The 18,297-nt window shown below is 39.8% G+C and overlaps 1 protein-coding gene across 1 annotated transcript; it reads right to left on the reverse strand.

Annotated features, from left to right (window-relative positions):
• Window positions 1-159: 159 nt before the first annotated feature.
• Window positions 160-18,008, reverse strand: LOC121875645 (actin-like protein 6B). The gene is made up of 7 exons (XM_042380266.1): window positions 17,881-18,008; window positions 14,508-14,681; window positions 11,689-11,825; window positions 8,931-8,987; window positions 8,396-8,575; window positions 3,478-3,747; window positions 160-1,026 (listed from the first exon to the last, which is right to left on the reverse strand). The coding sequence occupies exons 1-7, from the start codon at window positions 17,903-17,905 to the stop codon at window positions 625-627; spliced, it is 1,245 nt and encodes a 414-aa protein (XP_042236200.1). The 5' UTR covers window positions 17,906-18,008; the 3' UTR covers window positions 160-624.
• Between the last annotated feature and the right edge of the window lie 289 nt (window positions 18,009-18,297).

The following is an 18,297-nucleotide window of genomic DNA, read 5'->3' on the forward strand; positions in this document are numbered from 1 at the left end:
TCTGTGTGATTCCATTAATGTAGACAGCCCCATTACTTCATACTATTCTTCACATTTCTCTCCAACATAAATCTTGTTCTCTCACATGATGTTGGTAGCCAGTACAATACCTGTACCCAGATGTCTTATGTGTGACCTAACAGGAAAAAATTAAGAATATATTACTGCTATATTTAATAAAAGTCTTACACAACATATCCAAGATTAACCTTAACATTACCACACATACAGCAGCTTACATAAAAACGTCCAAAATGACAGAGAATTTTTCTATACTCGAGTCATTGAATATTTTCAGGCTAAAAGACTTTTATTATAGAGGTATAGTACTTCCATATTCCAGCACTAAGCACAAGCTTTCAATATAATTGGTCAAATGATCTTCACCAAAACACTTACACTAGCATCACGGTTCTACTTTCATTTGTTTCAACTTGTTTTCAGAAAGATGTTCTCAATTTCTGGTTACTGGTTGCAGTTACAATGCCCTTTGTCATTTATTTTTTAAACCATTTACAATAAGTTTACAAATAATTTTAGGCCAAACAATAATTTCCTTAAGTGCAGTAAAATATATTATGTTAATGCATGACAGTTGTCCTTCAAAAATAATGAACAGTAACTCTATGGACACTTTCGATCAACCTGTGATTTGCCTGATTCCTCATATTCCTGTTTGCTTATCCACATCTGTTGGAAGGATCCCAATGAGGCAAGGATTGAGCCTCCGATCCATGACCCAAATCTTCTTTCTGTTGTGCCTGTAGCAGATATCAATTTGAATCTCATGTTGGGAGGCGTTCGGCTCGACAGATCCCGATTGAGACGTTCAACATATCCATTCAAGAGCGAGTTTCCACCAGTTACAATCACACCAGAGTAGAGGCTTGGCCGTAGGTCTATGTCACACAAGCCAATACTTGTCGAGACAACATGCGACATTCCAAGCATAGTTGAACCAACACCCTTGATGTAACTAGGATCAAAGAGGCTCTCTGTGATCCTGTATCGTTCAATCCCGTACTCCTGTAACAAAATAACACCATTAAGACATGATGACTTCGACGTGAACAAATTTTCAGGATTCCGTACAGTGTCAATTTTTATGGGAAGGTAACCGAACCCCCAGACAAGATAGGATTTTTGCTTCCTTCAGAGGACTCGGAATATAACACTATTCAACTTCACATACTTAGTAACAACCACAGAGATGTTTTGAGGTTGAAGGTTTGGTTGTGTTAGGTGAATATTGGCCATGAAGTAAGCAGGTGAATGGCAGTGTGTGAGGAGGTACTGCAACGATGACAGAGTGAACGTTGGGAACACTGTACTGTATAGTACAGTACTGTTGTGATGTATACTTGTATATGTATGACAAGGAAGGAGCACTGTATAGTACAGTACTGTTGTGATGTATACTTGTATATGTATGGTAAGGAGGGAGCACTGTATAGTACAGTACTGTTGTGATGTATACTTGTATATGTATGGTAAGGAGGGAGCACTGTATAGTACAGTACTGTTGTGATGTATACTTGTATATGTATGACAAGGAAGGAGCACTGTATAGTACAGTACTGTTGTGATGTATACTTGTATATGTATGACAAGGAGGGAGCACTGTATAGTACAGTACTGTTGTGATGTATACTTGTATATGTATGACAAGGAAGGAGCACTGTATAGTACAGTACTGTTGTACAGTACTGTATGTACTTGTATATGTATGGTAAGGAGGGAGCACTGTATAGTACAGTACTGTTGTGATGTATACTTGTACATGTATGGTAAGGAGGGAGCACTGTATAGTACAGTACTGTTGTGATGTATACTTGTATATGTATGGTAAGGAGGGAGCACTGTATAGTACAGTACTGTTGTGATGTATACTTGTATATGTATGGTAAGGAGGGAGCACTGTATAGTACAGTACTGTTGTGATGTATACTTGTATATGTATGGTAAGGAGGGAGCACTGTATAGTACAGTACTGTTGTGATGTATACTTGTATATGTATGGTAGGAGGGAGCACTGTATAGTACAGTACTGTTGTGATGTATACTTGTATATGTATGGTAAGGAGGGAGCACTGTATAGTACAGTACTGTTGTGATGTATACTTGTATATGTATGGTAAGGAGGGAGCACTGTATAGTACAGTACTGTTGTGATGTATACTTGTATATGTATGGTAAGGAGGGAGCACTGTATAGTACAGTACTGTTGTGATGTATACTTGTATATGTATGGTAAGGAGGGAGCACTGTATAGTACAGTACTGTTGTGATGTATACTTGTATATGTATGGTAAGGAGGGAGCACTGTATAGTACAGTACTGTTGTGATGTATACTTGTATATGTATGGTAAGGAGGGAGCACTGTATAGTACAGTACTGTTGTGATGTATACTTGTATATGTATGGTAAGGAGGGAGCACTGTATAGTACAGTACTGTTGTGATGTATACTTGTATATGTATGACAAGGAGGGAGCACTGTATAGTACAGTACTGTTGTGATGTATACTTGTATATGTATGGTAAGGAGGGAGCACTGTATAGTACAGTACTGTTGTGATGTATACTTGTATATGTATGGTAAGGAGGGAGCACTGTATAGTACAGTACTGTTGTGATGTATACTTGTATATGTATGACAAGGAGGGAGCACTGTATAGTACTCTACAACACTATTGTACAGTACAGGGGGCTCTCATTATACAGTACCAGTATATATACAGTCACCCAAAAAAGTCCTGTCGCGAACCATGAACCCCGAGATTCAGACTTTTGAATCCGAAGCATTTATGGACAGAATACTGTATCAGTGTCTACTGCTTCACGTTCACAAGTCTGAATCTCGGGGTTAATGGTTTGCGACAGGACTTTTTAGGGTGACTGTACATTAACTGTTGCTAACACATACTGTTTGGGAAGAAATCTTCATTTTAAGTAAATTTTTTCACATACATTATACTGTATGTCATCTGCATCATCCACTGTTTTATAATGAGTCTGTGTGTACCTGATTATGAAGCATGAATATCTTTAAAGGCACAAGATATAATGTAAAAACAACCATAAGAAGTAATAGAAGTGTCAAATTTTTACCACAACAAAATATGGCAGTCACCTCTCACATGACCGAGCTTTGTTATGTGCAAGTAACCACAGAATAGCCACTTCAATGTGCTAGTGAGTCTTATTATTAAATAAAATACTGTGCAGTAATATAAAGATATAAAATAAGGAAAAATAAGTCTTGCAAAACAACAATAATGTCCCATTCATAACAAATAATGTAAATACCTGTAAATAAAGTGATGTTAAACAACATATAGTACTGTACTGTACAGTCATGTCAAAATGGGATTTTACTTACAGATTTTAGTAAGGAGTATACAGGGATACGTGCAGACTGCCTGTACAGCATTCATGATTCATTAATTGTTGTCTAATTGTACAATAGGAACTCACATTGTTGTATCCAGTTGGAAATTCAAATGGCTCAGTAGGGATGCTGGTAATGGTCTCTTCATCATAAGGAGCTTCAGAGCAGTGCAGCATCGTTTGTTGAAAATCACGTACAACTTCCCTCTTCATGTAGTTGTGCCACGAGCTGGTCACCTCCGCCACATTGTTCTTCCTCGTCCATTTGGGTCGATCACCTTCCTTAACCAGTTGTTTATCAGCTATCAGGTAAGAAGGGACTATATCCACTTGTGATTCTTTAAGGTAGTTATTTGCCTGTGAATAAAGACACTAATATATGAGAGAGAGAGAGAGAAATATAATAACTTAAGGGGGGGTCGCTCCATCGCCCTCCCCCCCTCCCTTCGATACACCTATGCACCCAGAGCCTGAATAGGATAAGCGATGTTTTTAAAAAAGAGAGAAAATTACAACAAATTAACATATGAACATATTCTCTTGCATTGTTTTATAGGAAATTGTGTACACTTTCTTGGCAACATGCACCAAAATACTGTACTGTACTGTAAGTGTGGTGCTAACTCTATATGTGGTCAAGACTAATGTATGGGTCAGAAGTGTGGACACTTTCACCAGAAAGAGGTTATGGAGGCCTCTGAAATGTGGTGTTATAGGAGAATGCTAAAAATAAGTTACACTGTCAGGGAAGCAAATGAAGAAGTACTAAGATTAGCAAAAACTTCAGAAGACACACGGGCCCTTCAAATTCGTGGGGGTTACGTTCTCAAAATGGCCGCAAATTGCTAAATCTATGAATAACATTTGCTGACCTGGGGGTACACCTGCCCTATGTCCTGACCCCCTGGGACACACACACACACACCCTACTGAGTTGCTTATAATACTATGAAATATGACATGGGTTACAGAATAAATTGTGATCATCATTAAGTGTAGTGTTTATAGAAAGTAAGTTATATTGAAAAATTCTTAACCCTTCCCTCACCGAGGGTGGATCAGGTGGAGGGTTATATTATAATGCTTCTAATAGTGGCGGTGTATGACGTCATTGATCTTTAATAAATTAAATACTAAAAATCAACGAATAGAATACAACACAAGCAACACTCAGCCAATGAGAGATAGAGTACATGATGTAATGTATGAACATGTAGAGCAGTGGCCACTATACTGGCTCATGGTCATCCCCCCCCCCCCTAAAAAATATCAACGTATCTCCGCGATTCACATAGGTTGCCTAAAATGATGGGAAGAAAACGGAAAATCGAAAAAACAAAAGGAATTGCATCATTGAGATTTTACTGTACTTTGGGCATGTAATTGGGGATGAGGGAATAATAACAGAAGAATTAATGGGCAAAGTTAAGGGGAGGAAGAAAGGAAGGCAGAGACTGAGATGGATGAATTAAATTAAAAACTGGGGCCCCAGAGATACAAAACTTTAGAGGCTTGGTAAAAACACCCCAAGAACATTTAGAGTGAAGGACTGTGGTAGCCAACCCTCAGAAATGAAGTCAGTACTGTACTCTGAATGACTGATACCATTTGACCATAATTCCCATATTATTTAGGTTCACTTGGTACAGGTTGATAAAACATTATCATAAAATTATCACCAAAAAAAAAGACTCCCACACCCAACCCCAGAGGAGTTATTTTATCAAATTAAATAATTGCAGGGAAGACTTGACAACAAAGACCACATCTACTACACAGCTGCAGGGAAGACTTGACAACAAAGACCACATCTACTACACAGCTGCAGGGAAGACTTGACAGCAAAGACCACATCTACTACACAGCTGCAGGGAAGACTTGACAACAAAGACCACATCTACTACACAGCTGCAGGGAAGACTTGACAACAAAGACCACATCTACTACACAGCTGCAGGGAAGACTTGACAACAAAGACCACATCTACGACACAGCTGCAGGGAAGACTTGACAACAAAGACCACATCTACTACACAGCTGCAGGGAAGACTTGACAACAAAGACCACATCTACTACACAGCTGCAAGGAAGACTCGACAACAAAGACCACATCTACTGCACAGCTGCAGGGAAGACTTGACAACAAAGACCACATCTACTGCACAGCTGCAGGGAAGACTTGACAACAAAGACCACATCTACTACACAGCTGCAGGGAGACTTGACAACAAAGACCACAGCTGCAGGTAAGACTTGTCAACAAAGGTGATAATGGCAGACAGTCCATCACACACTGCATCAAAGGTTTATATCTCAGGTTAATGTGTCCTTGTACCCCATCTACAGTAAGGTGGGAAACAGTACTTCAACATCAATCTACAACTTGAATGTAAATTTTTTCTTTGCTAGTTTTACTTAACCCTTACGCCCAGGGTGACGTTTCAGAACGCGCTCCTTTTCCCGCCACTGTTTAAATGTCCAGTGTGGGTTATCAGGTTCCAGTGTGACTATTTACCTGTCACGCCACAGACTCTGCTACAGGGAAGCTTCCTGAACTTTTGTTCGTTTCATTTTATCGTGTTGTATCAAAGTAATATTGCTAAAAGTAGTGTAGTTGTATTGTAGTGAAGTATTACTGGATGTTAATGCTATGATTATGTTATCAATGTATTTATCTGTGGAATTATTATTCCAATGATTATTTCTATGCATTACTTGCTCTACCAAACACAAAGACAGCCTGGCAACACACTCCACATGTGTCGCCGAGTACATTTTAAGAAAAAATAATGCAAATATATTTTAAATAAATTATTTATAGGAAATAATTATTATGATCAGTAAATATATGCATTACTGGCCATCCCAGACACAAAGGCAAGCTCAAAATAGCTACTAAGTGTATAGTGACCACGAGCGCTAGCCGTCAACAAGCTGTCCCCTTATCTCCCCCTCAGCGCTGGCAAGGAAGTTTCTAGAGGGTCAAAAATAGTTTTTCTTACTTCTTTTCTATTGTTTTCTCATTTTAAAAGCTTAACAATAATTTTTGTTAACGTTGACTTTTCTTGATTTACCCCCGGGTGGGAGGTACAGCACCCTAGACAGGGGCTTAAGGGTTAAATAACTTTAGATAAATCTCAGTTTCTATTTACGTGAGTCCTTCAATTAGTGATAGTGTATCATCACAATATTTTGACCCTAGGCAAGACTATGAGAAAACACGACATAAACCTTTGGTGTGAGGCGCTCCCATTGATGGTGATGAATGTCGTCCAAATACGATTCTTGTTTCAAAGAGAAGCCCGACTCTTTCTCTACCCAATACTACGGGGTTTATTGGTCATCCTTATATTTCTTTTTTTCTCTTTTCTTCTGTTCTTTATACTAGTAAGATGGTGGAGGAAGAATTGAGGAAAAGAGGGATTGAGTGAGGTTTATGCTTGAGATGGGCTGAATGGTGTTAAGGGGGACTAAGGGGAAATATGAAATAGATATTTTATTACTTATGGGACTTTATATTACTGCATACACCAAAGGCACTTAGAGAGGACAATACAGGTGCTCCTCTACTTACCAACGAGTTACTTTCCTGAGGCTTGTTTTAAGTCCAACTTTACTCTTGTAGATACCAAACATATTGTAAAAAATTGAAAGATTATGGATATTTAGTACAGCTATACCCTTTAATACAGCCTTAAAACCCGACTCACTCTTCTCCTCTAGTCTCATCCACATTAAACACCTGTTATGGCAGGTAACCCCCTCAGTGATGATGTTTGTGTCTCTGAAAGTTTGTAAGTTGAATGTTCTTAAGTAGAGGAGCACCTGTACTCTACTCCATACACAAGGGAATTGACAACTAATCATAACGGTTCTTCGTTTATTAACGTCGTTACTCAAAATGAACAGTTACACTTCTAAACAATAACTTACCTTCCTAGCTAGCTAACCAGGGGTCACATGAATCACAATACATTTCATGAAACGGTTATAACCTAAAAGGTACTCACATTATACCCAACCATATGAGGAGATGACACCCACACACACTTAACTCTCTCCAAAACCCAGCTGTTGTTTTAAAACCGTGTCTCTCACAAAGGACACCACCTCCTCATAACGTCACATTTCACAGGCTCTCTTATTGGTTCGGGCCTAAGGCATTCACCCTCACAGGTCCCTGCGATCGGCTCAGGTTTGGCGAGAAATACTCACTCGTGCCGTTGTTACATCCTTATAATGCACACAACTCACCAATACAGTATTTGGGTTATGTTTCATCTAGTATGAAAAGCACAAATATTATTTCAGGGGAGTTACTTCTAACTTTCTGTACTTCAGTGCTTTTACTTAAGTAATTCTAAATAGGGTTACTTTTGCTTTTATTTAAGGAGCTTTCTCCACAAGTAACTGAACTTTAACTTATGTAACTTTATCAATACCTTCTCCACCTTGGACTGTTTATACTATACCAAGTTTTGTGGAATTTTACTGAAAATTGAGAGACAAGTTACACGTGACACTTACACTCAAGACAGAGACACACACTGACTGCTCTACATCCCTGCCCAGCAGAGAATGACTAGAGTAGATGACAAATGGATGATCCTTAACTCAGGCACAGACAGGGTACAATAATAAACAGACTTACATACCCTCACTAGTCTAATGGTCAGAGGCAAGAGTAACATGCATTCTCACTTTATTTATTGTACTCTATCTAGATGTCATTTGAAATGTACTGTACTCTACTATGGTCTCCCACAACATATCAATCTACTTTACTGTCACTTCATACAAACAGAAAACTAAATACTGTACTACATATATCAACACATACAATACAGTACTACACAGGATTGTAAGCTGTCCAAGTTGACAAGGAGATCTAAAATATATATGACAAATAATGTGAAGGAAGTGACATTAACTTATGCCTTGTTGCCCAAAATGACAAGTTAGTAACAATATGAACAAGCAAACAATTCAGAACTCAGAGGCCTACCTGATTGAGTAGGAAGTCTCCGCCAAGAGGGGACTTGACAATAGCGTGCTGTAGAACATAGCCATCATGAACAGGAATGGCAGAAGTGTGCGTAGCGCCAGAATCCAAGACTAAACCGGTAGATCTCCCATTTGCAAAAGCAGCAAGGACTGCTGACTTGACCAGGAAGAATGCTGGCACCTGGTTAAGTTCAAAGAGAAATAAATATATGTACAAGCTTCATGTACAAGGGATTAATTCAAATTATAAGCCAAATCTTAAAGTAAGAACAAGAGTTTAACAACAATGACTTGTAATTTATTTACAACATAAAAATTGTGTTTTTGTATGTGTGTACGTACATGAATAAAACTACACTACTGTACTATGTAAAAGTGAAGCACTGTACTGTACAGTACTGTAATGCACTGTACTGTATTGTACTGCACTGTACTGTACAGTACTACAGTAATGTAGTGTACATTAGTAGTCAACATAGTGTCAGCGAGTAACTTTACAACATGCACACATCGAAGAAAAAATTGCCATAACTAACCTGATATTTCTCAAAAACCAGCTCACAGAGGCGCTCTCTCTTGCCTCGAGCATTCCACTGAAAAAGACATACTTATTACACAGAGTAAACCCACTAGGCTTTATTCACACTACAAGGACGGTCATGGTCCAGTCAACTATTATTACATGCATGTTAATGGGAGCATCCACAGACACGGTCAAGTCAAGGTCCACTCAAGTGACGACCAGTAGAAAGATATTTTGACCGGAGCGTGACCGTCACTATAGAGCCTAACTCTCTCTCTCTGGCCAGCCATCATAATTTAGAGAGTGTAATTGGTAAAAACTGAGTTTTATTACTATTGAATTTAACCAAGTTTCTACCTCCCCATTCGGAGATCCTGCACAGATCCGCATCGATAGAAGTAATGATAGCAGCTCTAGAAACAGATCTAGTTTGAGAGTTAGGAGGAAGGGGAAATGTGAAGAAGAGTGAAGAGTAGAATTATCAGCGTAAGAATGGATAGAAGTAGTTCTAGTAGGGGAAATAACAGAACCCTGTGGGACACCACTATTGGTAGAGAAGGAGCGAGAGATCGCTCCCTCGACAACAACTGGCATGGATCGGCTCTCAAGGAAGCTAAAGATTAGAAAACAAAGTGGGGGAGAGAAACCAAAAGAGGGAAGTTTAGAAACTAAAGACTTGTGTCATACCCTGTCAAATGTTTTTGAGATGTCGAGGGCCACAATGAAAATTTCCCCATAATCCCTAAGAGAGGATGACCAAAGATGGGTGCAATAGGAGAGCAGATCACCAGTAGATCTCACCTGGCGAAAGTCATACTGGTGATCCGACAAAAGAGAATGGCGTTCAAGGTGACGGAGAAAATGAGAGCAAGATAGTTTCGAAAATCTTGAAGAGGGATGAAGTTAGGGCAATGGGGCGATAGTTAGAAGGATTAGAATGGTCACCCTTCCTCGGGATGGGCTGAACCAAGGCATGCTTCCAAGAAAAAGGAAAAGTTTTCGTTTTGAGGCAAAGGCAAAAGAGGCGAGCAAGCACGGGGGCCAGGGCTTCAGCACACTCCCTCAGAACACAAGGGGGTATTCCGTCCGGTCCATGCGCCTTACTCACATCCAACCATGATAACACACCAGCAACCCTACGAGTGGAGATTATAGGAAAGTGCATAGGTTCAGTAGGAGGTGCAGGGGTAGGAGGGGTAGAGTGGGAATCGTCTTAGGTGGAGTTAGAGGAGAATAAGGTGCCAAAGAGATTGGCTATATCAGGGGGAGAGTTGGCTATAGAGTTATTGGGACGGAAGAGGGGAGGAAAAGAAGGCGTGCAGAAGTTATTACATATGTTTTTGGTTAAGGACCGGAAGGATTTACTGGAGGAAGAGTTAGTCAGGGCAGCGGTCTTTCTTTTTTATAAAATTCCGCTTGGCCCTATGAAGAATAGCCTTACAACGATTCCTATTAGTAATGAAAGAGGTGTGGGTAATAGGAGAAGGAGATAGTTTCATAGCTCGATATGCCCTATCTCTCACCCTGCAAGCACGAGAGCAGGAGCGATCAAACCATGATTGTAATGTGAAAGTTTTGGTAGAAGATGGGATAAATGCACTCATACCGCCCTGTATAACCCCAGCAATGCTGTCAGCACATACCGAGGCGTCCCGAGTGGAAAAGCAACATTCAACTCAAGGAAAGTCGGTGAAGAATTCATGCAAGGATTGCCAGTTTGCCCTCCGATAGTGCCATAGTTGGCGTTTAGAGGGGGGTGGGGGAGGTGGTCGTGACCAGTTTGGGTTAATAGAAATAAGATTGTGATCAGAAGACCCTTAGGGGGCAGAAATTGAGTATGAATAGTGTGAGGGGTTAGAGGTAAAACAAAGATCGAGAATGTTAGCATTGAAATCCCCTAGGTAGAGGATCTCGGCGTTGGGGTGTGTGGATAGCAACGACTCATAGCAAAAAGTGAGACAGTCAAAGAGTTCGAAATAGTTGATAGAGTTGGGAGAACAGTTTAGGGAACAAAGAAAAATAGTCATAGTTGGTAGAGATATTTTGAGCCAGATGACATCATATAGTGAGTTGTATCCATAATGCACCCTAATGAACAGTTAAGCCTAGGAACTCCCTCTCAACACCCAGAGAGTGATGTAGTGGTTCACTTCCCACCTAAGGGGTTGAGGAGTGTGACCATGTCTGCCAGTTAACAGGCATCCTCCCTCAGTCTTCAGGGACATCAGTGCATTTGATACACCCTTCAATGGTGTTTCCTTGTGGGTAGTGGATATAAAAGGTGGAAACAAAAGGCAAGAGGGCACAGAGGGCCTTTAGAGTACAGTATCAGGTTAAAACAAGCACAGAAAAGGATGGAATGTAAGGTTGGAGATAAAGATGGAACACAAGGGGTAGTGTAGTACAGTACTTCATTCTTTAACTTACTCATGACAGTAACACATGGACTTGGAATGGAGAACAGTGCTCGGAAATTCAAGCTACAGACACGAGTTACTAAAAGGCAGAACCAGGGATTGCCACGATGGAGAGGGTAGGAAACAGTGAAGTGTACGGGGTGAATAAATCGGTAGAAAAGACAGGAGGCAACAACTGGTAGAGTGGGTGAAGCTTAGTGTGGCGAGAGGGGACAGTCATGTGAGAAGGAGGGGAGGACAATAAGAGGCTCGCTGGGTAACGGAGGGTAAGGTGCAGCTAACAGTGGTACACTCTCACAATTGTCTGGTCTCCAATACTTTACTATACACAAAAAACATTAATTAAATTATTACCGTGGCTTCTGAGAAGAGAATGGGGTGGTACTGTGACTCACTCTTGATACACTTCTCATACGAGTAGTCCAGCACTTTCTCGAAGGTATCCCAATCTTCGATCATGCCATCCTTCATGTAGTTAACCACCTCACAGCCTGAAAAAAATTAAACAATAACATATTGGCTATATTGTTCATATTAATCAGGTTAATGGTCAAGTGACAACATTCTCATCACCTAACTTGCTATTAGTCACTCATGATGATACTGTAGCTTGATCTTTCTTTCAAAAAGTGTACTCGGTAACTTTTCATGTCAAACCATCAACTATTATCTATGTTCACCTTTGGCCATGCTACTACTGTACTTCACTTGAAATACTTCTCAAGTCGCTGTCATCTTAAAATATAGTTCTATCCAACATGTATTTGGCCGTACTGTACTCATAATGTCCTTCTCATCTCTCTCCTTGTGTGACTCACTACAATACTTATGTTGATCACTCGATGTGTACTTGTTGGCGGTGAGCATGCTGTCATTTGTATGTGAGCAAGGTGGACACAGAGCCTCAGTCATCCCCCTGTCAGTCCACCAAGTGTTCTGTTGCTCCTCATCAACATCTGCTCTATGATTAGATTAAGTGACACACGCGTCACTCCCCCGTACTATAAGGTATCCTTGCATCAAGTGTTCATACACACTTAGATACGTCTCAGACAGTTGTATCATCTTTCCCAGGTAGATGTGAGCTGATTTTGTGTAGGAATTATGTCCCACGGCTGCACAGTATGGGAACATCTCTGCCAGTGACTGTAAAGTAAAGGCAACATCCAGTCACCAGTTTTCTTTGGTTTTATAAATGTGTTCATTAAATGTGTTCATTATATCCAACATCTCCAGTTATTGTAGCTGAAGATTTGTAGTCCTTCTCTTTCTTAGTGCTGTACTGTGCTGTACTGTGTTGTACTGTACTGTGTTGTACTGTACTGTGTTGTACTGTGTTGTACTGTACTGTACAGTACTGTACTGTGTTGTACTGTGCTGTACTGGGCAGTCTGGGGGTCGGCCCAGTCTCCATTTCAATTAATCCCATATGTTCTGTTATTTCGTTTACGCGTTTCGCGTTATACGCGGACCTCCATGGGTTTAATTGACTGCGTAAACCGAGACTATACTGTATATAAAGTACTGTAAAAAAAAGCTTCCATTAAGCAATAAATCAGGAATAAGGTTGAAACATTACACTGGTGACCAAACTAGGATAATATTGTTTGAATTCTTTTTTTCATTTAAAAATATATTTTTAGACAACCTTTTTTCATTGAGTAGTTTATTAATTGTTTCTTCCCAACATACTACTGTAGAGGCTGCCTTTGTTTGGGTAAAAAAAATATATTGTTTATGTATTAATTAGTTTTGGGTTAAAATGCATGGAGCCCAAACTACAGGTACTGTTATCGCCGCTGGCTTTTATCGTTGGTGTCAGCAACCACGTGCCTCCCCCACCCCACACGGCCTGTTACCACACCAGATGTGGCGACTAGGGGGGGGGGTGTTTACCGCCGGGAGTGTCATCACCACTGGCGTGAGCGCTGAGAGGGTGTCATGGATCTCATGACACAGATCGCCCTCTCGAGTGATGCCTCCCCCCCCCACACCACCATGCGACCTGTTGCCTCGACTCGACAGATGTGGCAGCTGGGAGGGGGTGTGTGTGTGTGTTTATCACCGGGAGTGTCATCGCCACTGGCGTAAGTGCTGACATCGCTGGGAGTGTTTTTCACTGCTGGCGTCAGCACTAGTGTCAGTGCTGACGTTTTTTGCTGCCTTACCCAACAAAGATTAGGGGGGCGGTGTTTACGGCGAAGAGATCATGACTCTGCTAATGTATGGTTTAAAAGGCGGCGTGGCCACCTGGACACTGCCCCCTCAAGTGATGCTGTGAGGATCAACACTCTGCTAGCAGTGGTGAACAACAACTCCCAATCCTGGCCGAGTATTTGTACTGGAACAATTTACACAGAACTATCTTCCCTTGGAACACCATACTGGTTCGCCTTGACCCGCACTTGTAAGTACAGCCAAAGTGATGACATAACCCTCAGTAAGGAAATATTGTGGACTAATTATGCCCACTCGTTCCTGCCTTATCTGGAGCAATAAGACAATGCGGAATGAAGTGTAGCTAAGATTAATAGAGTTATGAACTTTGTATCATGTCATTATGCTCAATAATCAATTATAATTAAGATAAATTGTGTGAGACTAACTAATTATGTATCAGATAGATCACCAAGTAATACTAATGAACACCTTGTTGTCTGCAGGTTTTGACCACATCAATAAATATTGAATGCGTCAAAAGACGAGTTTCAATCATTCCCTTTGACTTGCCCGTCACCTGAACGTCCTTAACTAAGGCGTTTACAGGTACCGTACATGTTTTGGTCAACTGTGGCCTACATGTTGAGCACAATTAAAGACAACAAGTTTACTAGAGGTACAGTATTCTCTATTGGTAATACGTACACCAATATCTTTAAACATATGGAAAATAACTTCAAATAATTTACTTTTCTGTCAAATAGTAGAGTTTAACAAAAAAATATAATTTCTAGCTTAATGGTCAACTTCTGGTGTGTAAGGTGAGGGAGGAAACAAGGGGTGACAGCCTGCAGCATCCTTCTCACATGTCCACAAAAATTCCCTTAACCCAGTCAGCATTAGTACAATACAGTACAGTATACAGTACAGTACACTACAGTATTCAGAGAACTTACTTATGTGGCTCAAAACTACAAGTACTGTACTGTATTGTGCAGTACATACAGTAATACCTTTTCGGGGTACATGAAGAGCAACTGTGTCGACAAAGTACTTCTTCTCGTTAGTCTCTTGGTCCTCAACGACTCCTACCCATGATGGGATATCAAATTTGGGGGAATCTTCACCGGCGTAGCCCACACGCAGCGAGGAGTGCCCGGGGTCAAACACCAGGGCTCCCACCTCATCTGCAACAACAACAGGGAATTAGATTATGTGATGCTGACAAACTTATTTACCCACAACAATTTGTACAGTGTATTTAACAATAAAGAAACATTATCGACAAACACGGCAATATGTTAAACCACTTTTTGCAGCTTATTGTAAACACACATGCGTACAATATTTTATAGCAGTAAGTTTTACAGAAACAGGAATAAAAAATGTGATATTTGGTATCTTTCCAACTTTACTGTTGGCTCTCTCTTACAGTACAGTACAGGGTACTAGGGATGTACCGATGTATAGGTATCGGTGATATCGGCTAATTTTCTGCCGATACTTTCATAATTATATTTAGTTAATTTTCATCTCTGGCAGCAGTTAAAACTATCCATTTCCATTATTACACATATGGCAGATCTTACCACTAGTAAGCTGGTCTCAAATACAACTAGCAGTTATATTTTCTCTAACAAATATTATATATTTTGGGTCAATAAAGGCATTTTATCTTTGTTCAATGTACAATATTAAAATACAACATGTCCCCACTCGTTGGAACAGCACGTATTTCATGTTAGACCGCATATTTGAACAATAAACTGCCATCGTAAACAACTGCCTAAGACTCCAAACTCCCTGTGTTTGATGCAAACAAATGGAACCTAACAGTACAAGGGCTACCAGACCCCCCCCACCCCCCTGTCTATTTAAGTGCTGCTATGTTTTTTTGTTAGTTGGTGTCTGTATCTTCCCAAAACAATCTGATGTACGAGCCACAGCTGGTTGCAGGTACCCGGTTATGGGAAGCAAAGATGGCCGCCATGCTTTGTCGGTGAAATTTTAGAAAATGTAACTTTTGATCCAGTTGGCCTACAAACATCCTTAAGGGATCAATTTACACTAATTTGGGGATGAGAAATTCACTGATCACATTACTTTTGCATTTTGTTGTCATCTTCATGCCCAGAAATCCAAAATGGCCACCAGAAATGTAAAAACTAGCAAATTTCTTACCAAATCATTCATCTTTTTTATTATTTTTCACACCAAATGATCATTTTATCTCATCTTGTCTTTCAGTAAGATGTGAAAACAGCAGACAAGAAGCCACTGAAACTCATAAAAGAGCTTAAGAAGAATACACTTGACTGCATCATTTGCTTTACACCAACATGGAAGGAGATCAGTCCCATTAACCAAGAAATCTTTGGGTCAATAACAAAAGCTGCAAGAATCTGTCAACTAAGTGAAAAAACTGACTCTGAAAGGTGCGGTGTGAAGCTCTTCCAGATGCCATTGTCCATCACCAACATGGTTATCACCGAAATTGTTATCAGAGATTCACGACTACTGGACTAGTAGAATTACAAAACGTCAGCATGAAGTAGAGGTGAAGTACAAAGTCCATTTAAAAGGCGGAAATGTAATCCTGTCTCCCCAAGTACAACTCTCCTGCCCCAAGATCAATGCTTCATATGCTCAAAAAGGGTCAAGAAACATAATCAGAAATATGATCCATTGATGAAGCTGAAGTCAAGAATATGATATAAAGGAGAAAGCTCAACTTATACACGACCGTAAAATCCCGTGTCTGCTGGGCCTGGATCTCGTAGCAAAGGAAGCAAAATACATGTCACAAATCTTGCTATTAAGCATACATCCCCCCCAGAGAGGCTCCACAGCTACACCAACTGGTGTGGAAGCTCATGCCAAAGAAGCATTAGTTGCCCATGAAGCTGCATTCCAGCATATTGTGTGAACATGTCGAGAAGCAGATCATCCAAGGATGTTATGTCTAACGAATCACAATGTTACAAGAGAGATATCTTCAGTACCCGCAAAATCACCATTCACAGTTTTATAATCCAGATTACAAAACATGTAAACTCAAGGCAAAGATAATTAACCATTTTGGTAACTGTTGATTTCTGGCAACCAAACTACCGCAGTGAATTGGTGTATTTGTCCAACATTGCACAAGGTAAGGCAGTAGAGGCTGAAGCTGCTGCCTCAGACTCAAGGATCCTTGAAGAAGCAGCACTCATTTTGAGGAGAGAAGTGCTAGACCATGCAAAGTCTTTTGAGCTACCTCTCCACCAACACTGCGTCTCCTTCATAAATAACGCACAGCATTCCCATACACGTCACGCGGCCAATCAAAAGCGTTTTTTATTTTTTCAACCAATTAAAATTATTTTTGGATTAATTCGCGGTACTTTTGGCCCAATCAAATTCGAGCTTTACTTTGGGTCTCATATTTCGAAATTCAAGTTCAGTAACTTCAGTTCTGACCATGGCAGTCTGTGATTGGAGTCACTTCAATTATATGGAGCTGATTAGACGTAGAAACTGTAGCATTTTTTCGATCGCATGGTGTTCTTCCAACCTCAGTAAAGTGTACTAAGAGCAAGACAATGTAAATATCGCAAAGACCAACGTATGTGACGCTGGGTAAGAATACCAGAATCTAATGACGAACAAGAACCAGGTCAATAAGGTAAGAAATAGGCGATTCCCTCATATGGTGAGAGTCGGTTAGGTTAGGTTAGGTTTGGTTTTTGTTTTTCTAGCGTTTTTTGGTGTATTTTGCCATGATTTTTTTTCGGAAAACATCCAAGGAAAAAAATCGAAAAAAAAAAGCTAATTTCCTCCATAAATGAAGGTCATATTCGGTCTGAACACACACAGATACACTAGAAAAATATATTTTTGACTTTCTAACAGAGAACAGTGTAACAATGCAAATTTACCTTTTATTTTATTTGATACTGATTTTTGTCAGAAATCGCTCATTTTTAGAATCCCCCCACGACCAAAATTTGATTTCCAACAAAAAAACAATATCAAAATTGAATAAAACACATAAAAAACACCGTAAAAACACATTACTCAATTCATAAACCAAACTAACCTAGAATTACTATCTTAATTAGCAGTGGTATTGTTAAATGTTCAACCAATATGCAGCCGAAAGTTTCTGAACCCTAAGATGGCTCTCCACGAAATCTAATAATTTTTTTAAGTTAAAACCATCGACTGCATATTGGTTGAACATTTAACAATAAAACATTTGTCTTCGATAGAATATTTGTAAAGTCGGTGGTTACTAGTGTGTGCTAGAGTACCCTGTAGTGGACGTACCCCTACAACCCTCTCCTTCACCCTCGCCATCAACCATTCCTCATATTCTTTACTTTGACTCTTGCTACAGTTACTCACCTCCACCATAAACACCGCCACTCATGGTACAACACTCTGGCAACCTTTAACACACCGACTCTTCTTCCTGGCGTCTCCTCTTGTTGTGTTTGGGGCAACACTGTTTATGTTGGTACACTACCACGTACACCACCACCAACCTAGTCATTCTTGTCAAGTGAGATAAGCTCACTAAATATTGTGTATTCAACACAAATCTCTCATATTTTTATGACATAACAAACAATTTAGTGCTCCAGCCTCCAGTTCGTATAATTTTTAACATTACCTGTACTGCGTTTTTGTTTAGGCTCGTTGTGCTGCCTGCAGTGGAAAACTTTATATATATATATATATATATATATATATATATATATATATATATATATATATATATATATATATATATATATATATATATATATATATATATATATA

The sequence above is a fragment of the Homarus americanus genome, unplaced genomic scaffold (assembly GCF_018991925.1).
Source record: "Homarus americanus isolate GMGI-L3 unplaced genomic scaffold, GMGI_Hamer_2.0 scaffold22250, whole genome shotgun sequence".
Lineage (NCBI taxonomy): Eukaryota > Metazoa > Arthropoda > Malacostraca > Decapoda > Nephropidae > Homarus > Homarus americanus.

Coding starts and splice junctions, on each gene's coding strand:
- LOC121875645 (XM_042380266.1), bottom strand. CDS start 17,905: ATGAGTGGCGGTGTTTATGGTGGAG. Junction 8,576..8,930: donor TGGTTTTTGAGAAATATCAG/GTTAGTTATGGC, acceptor GAACTTAACCAG/GTGCCAGCATTCTTCCTGGT. Junction 1,027..3,477: donor TTCCAACTGGATACAACAAT/GTGAGTTCCTAT, acceptor ATTTTGTTACAG/GAGTACGGGATTGAACGATA.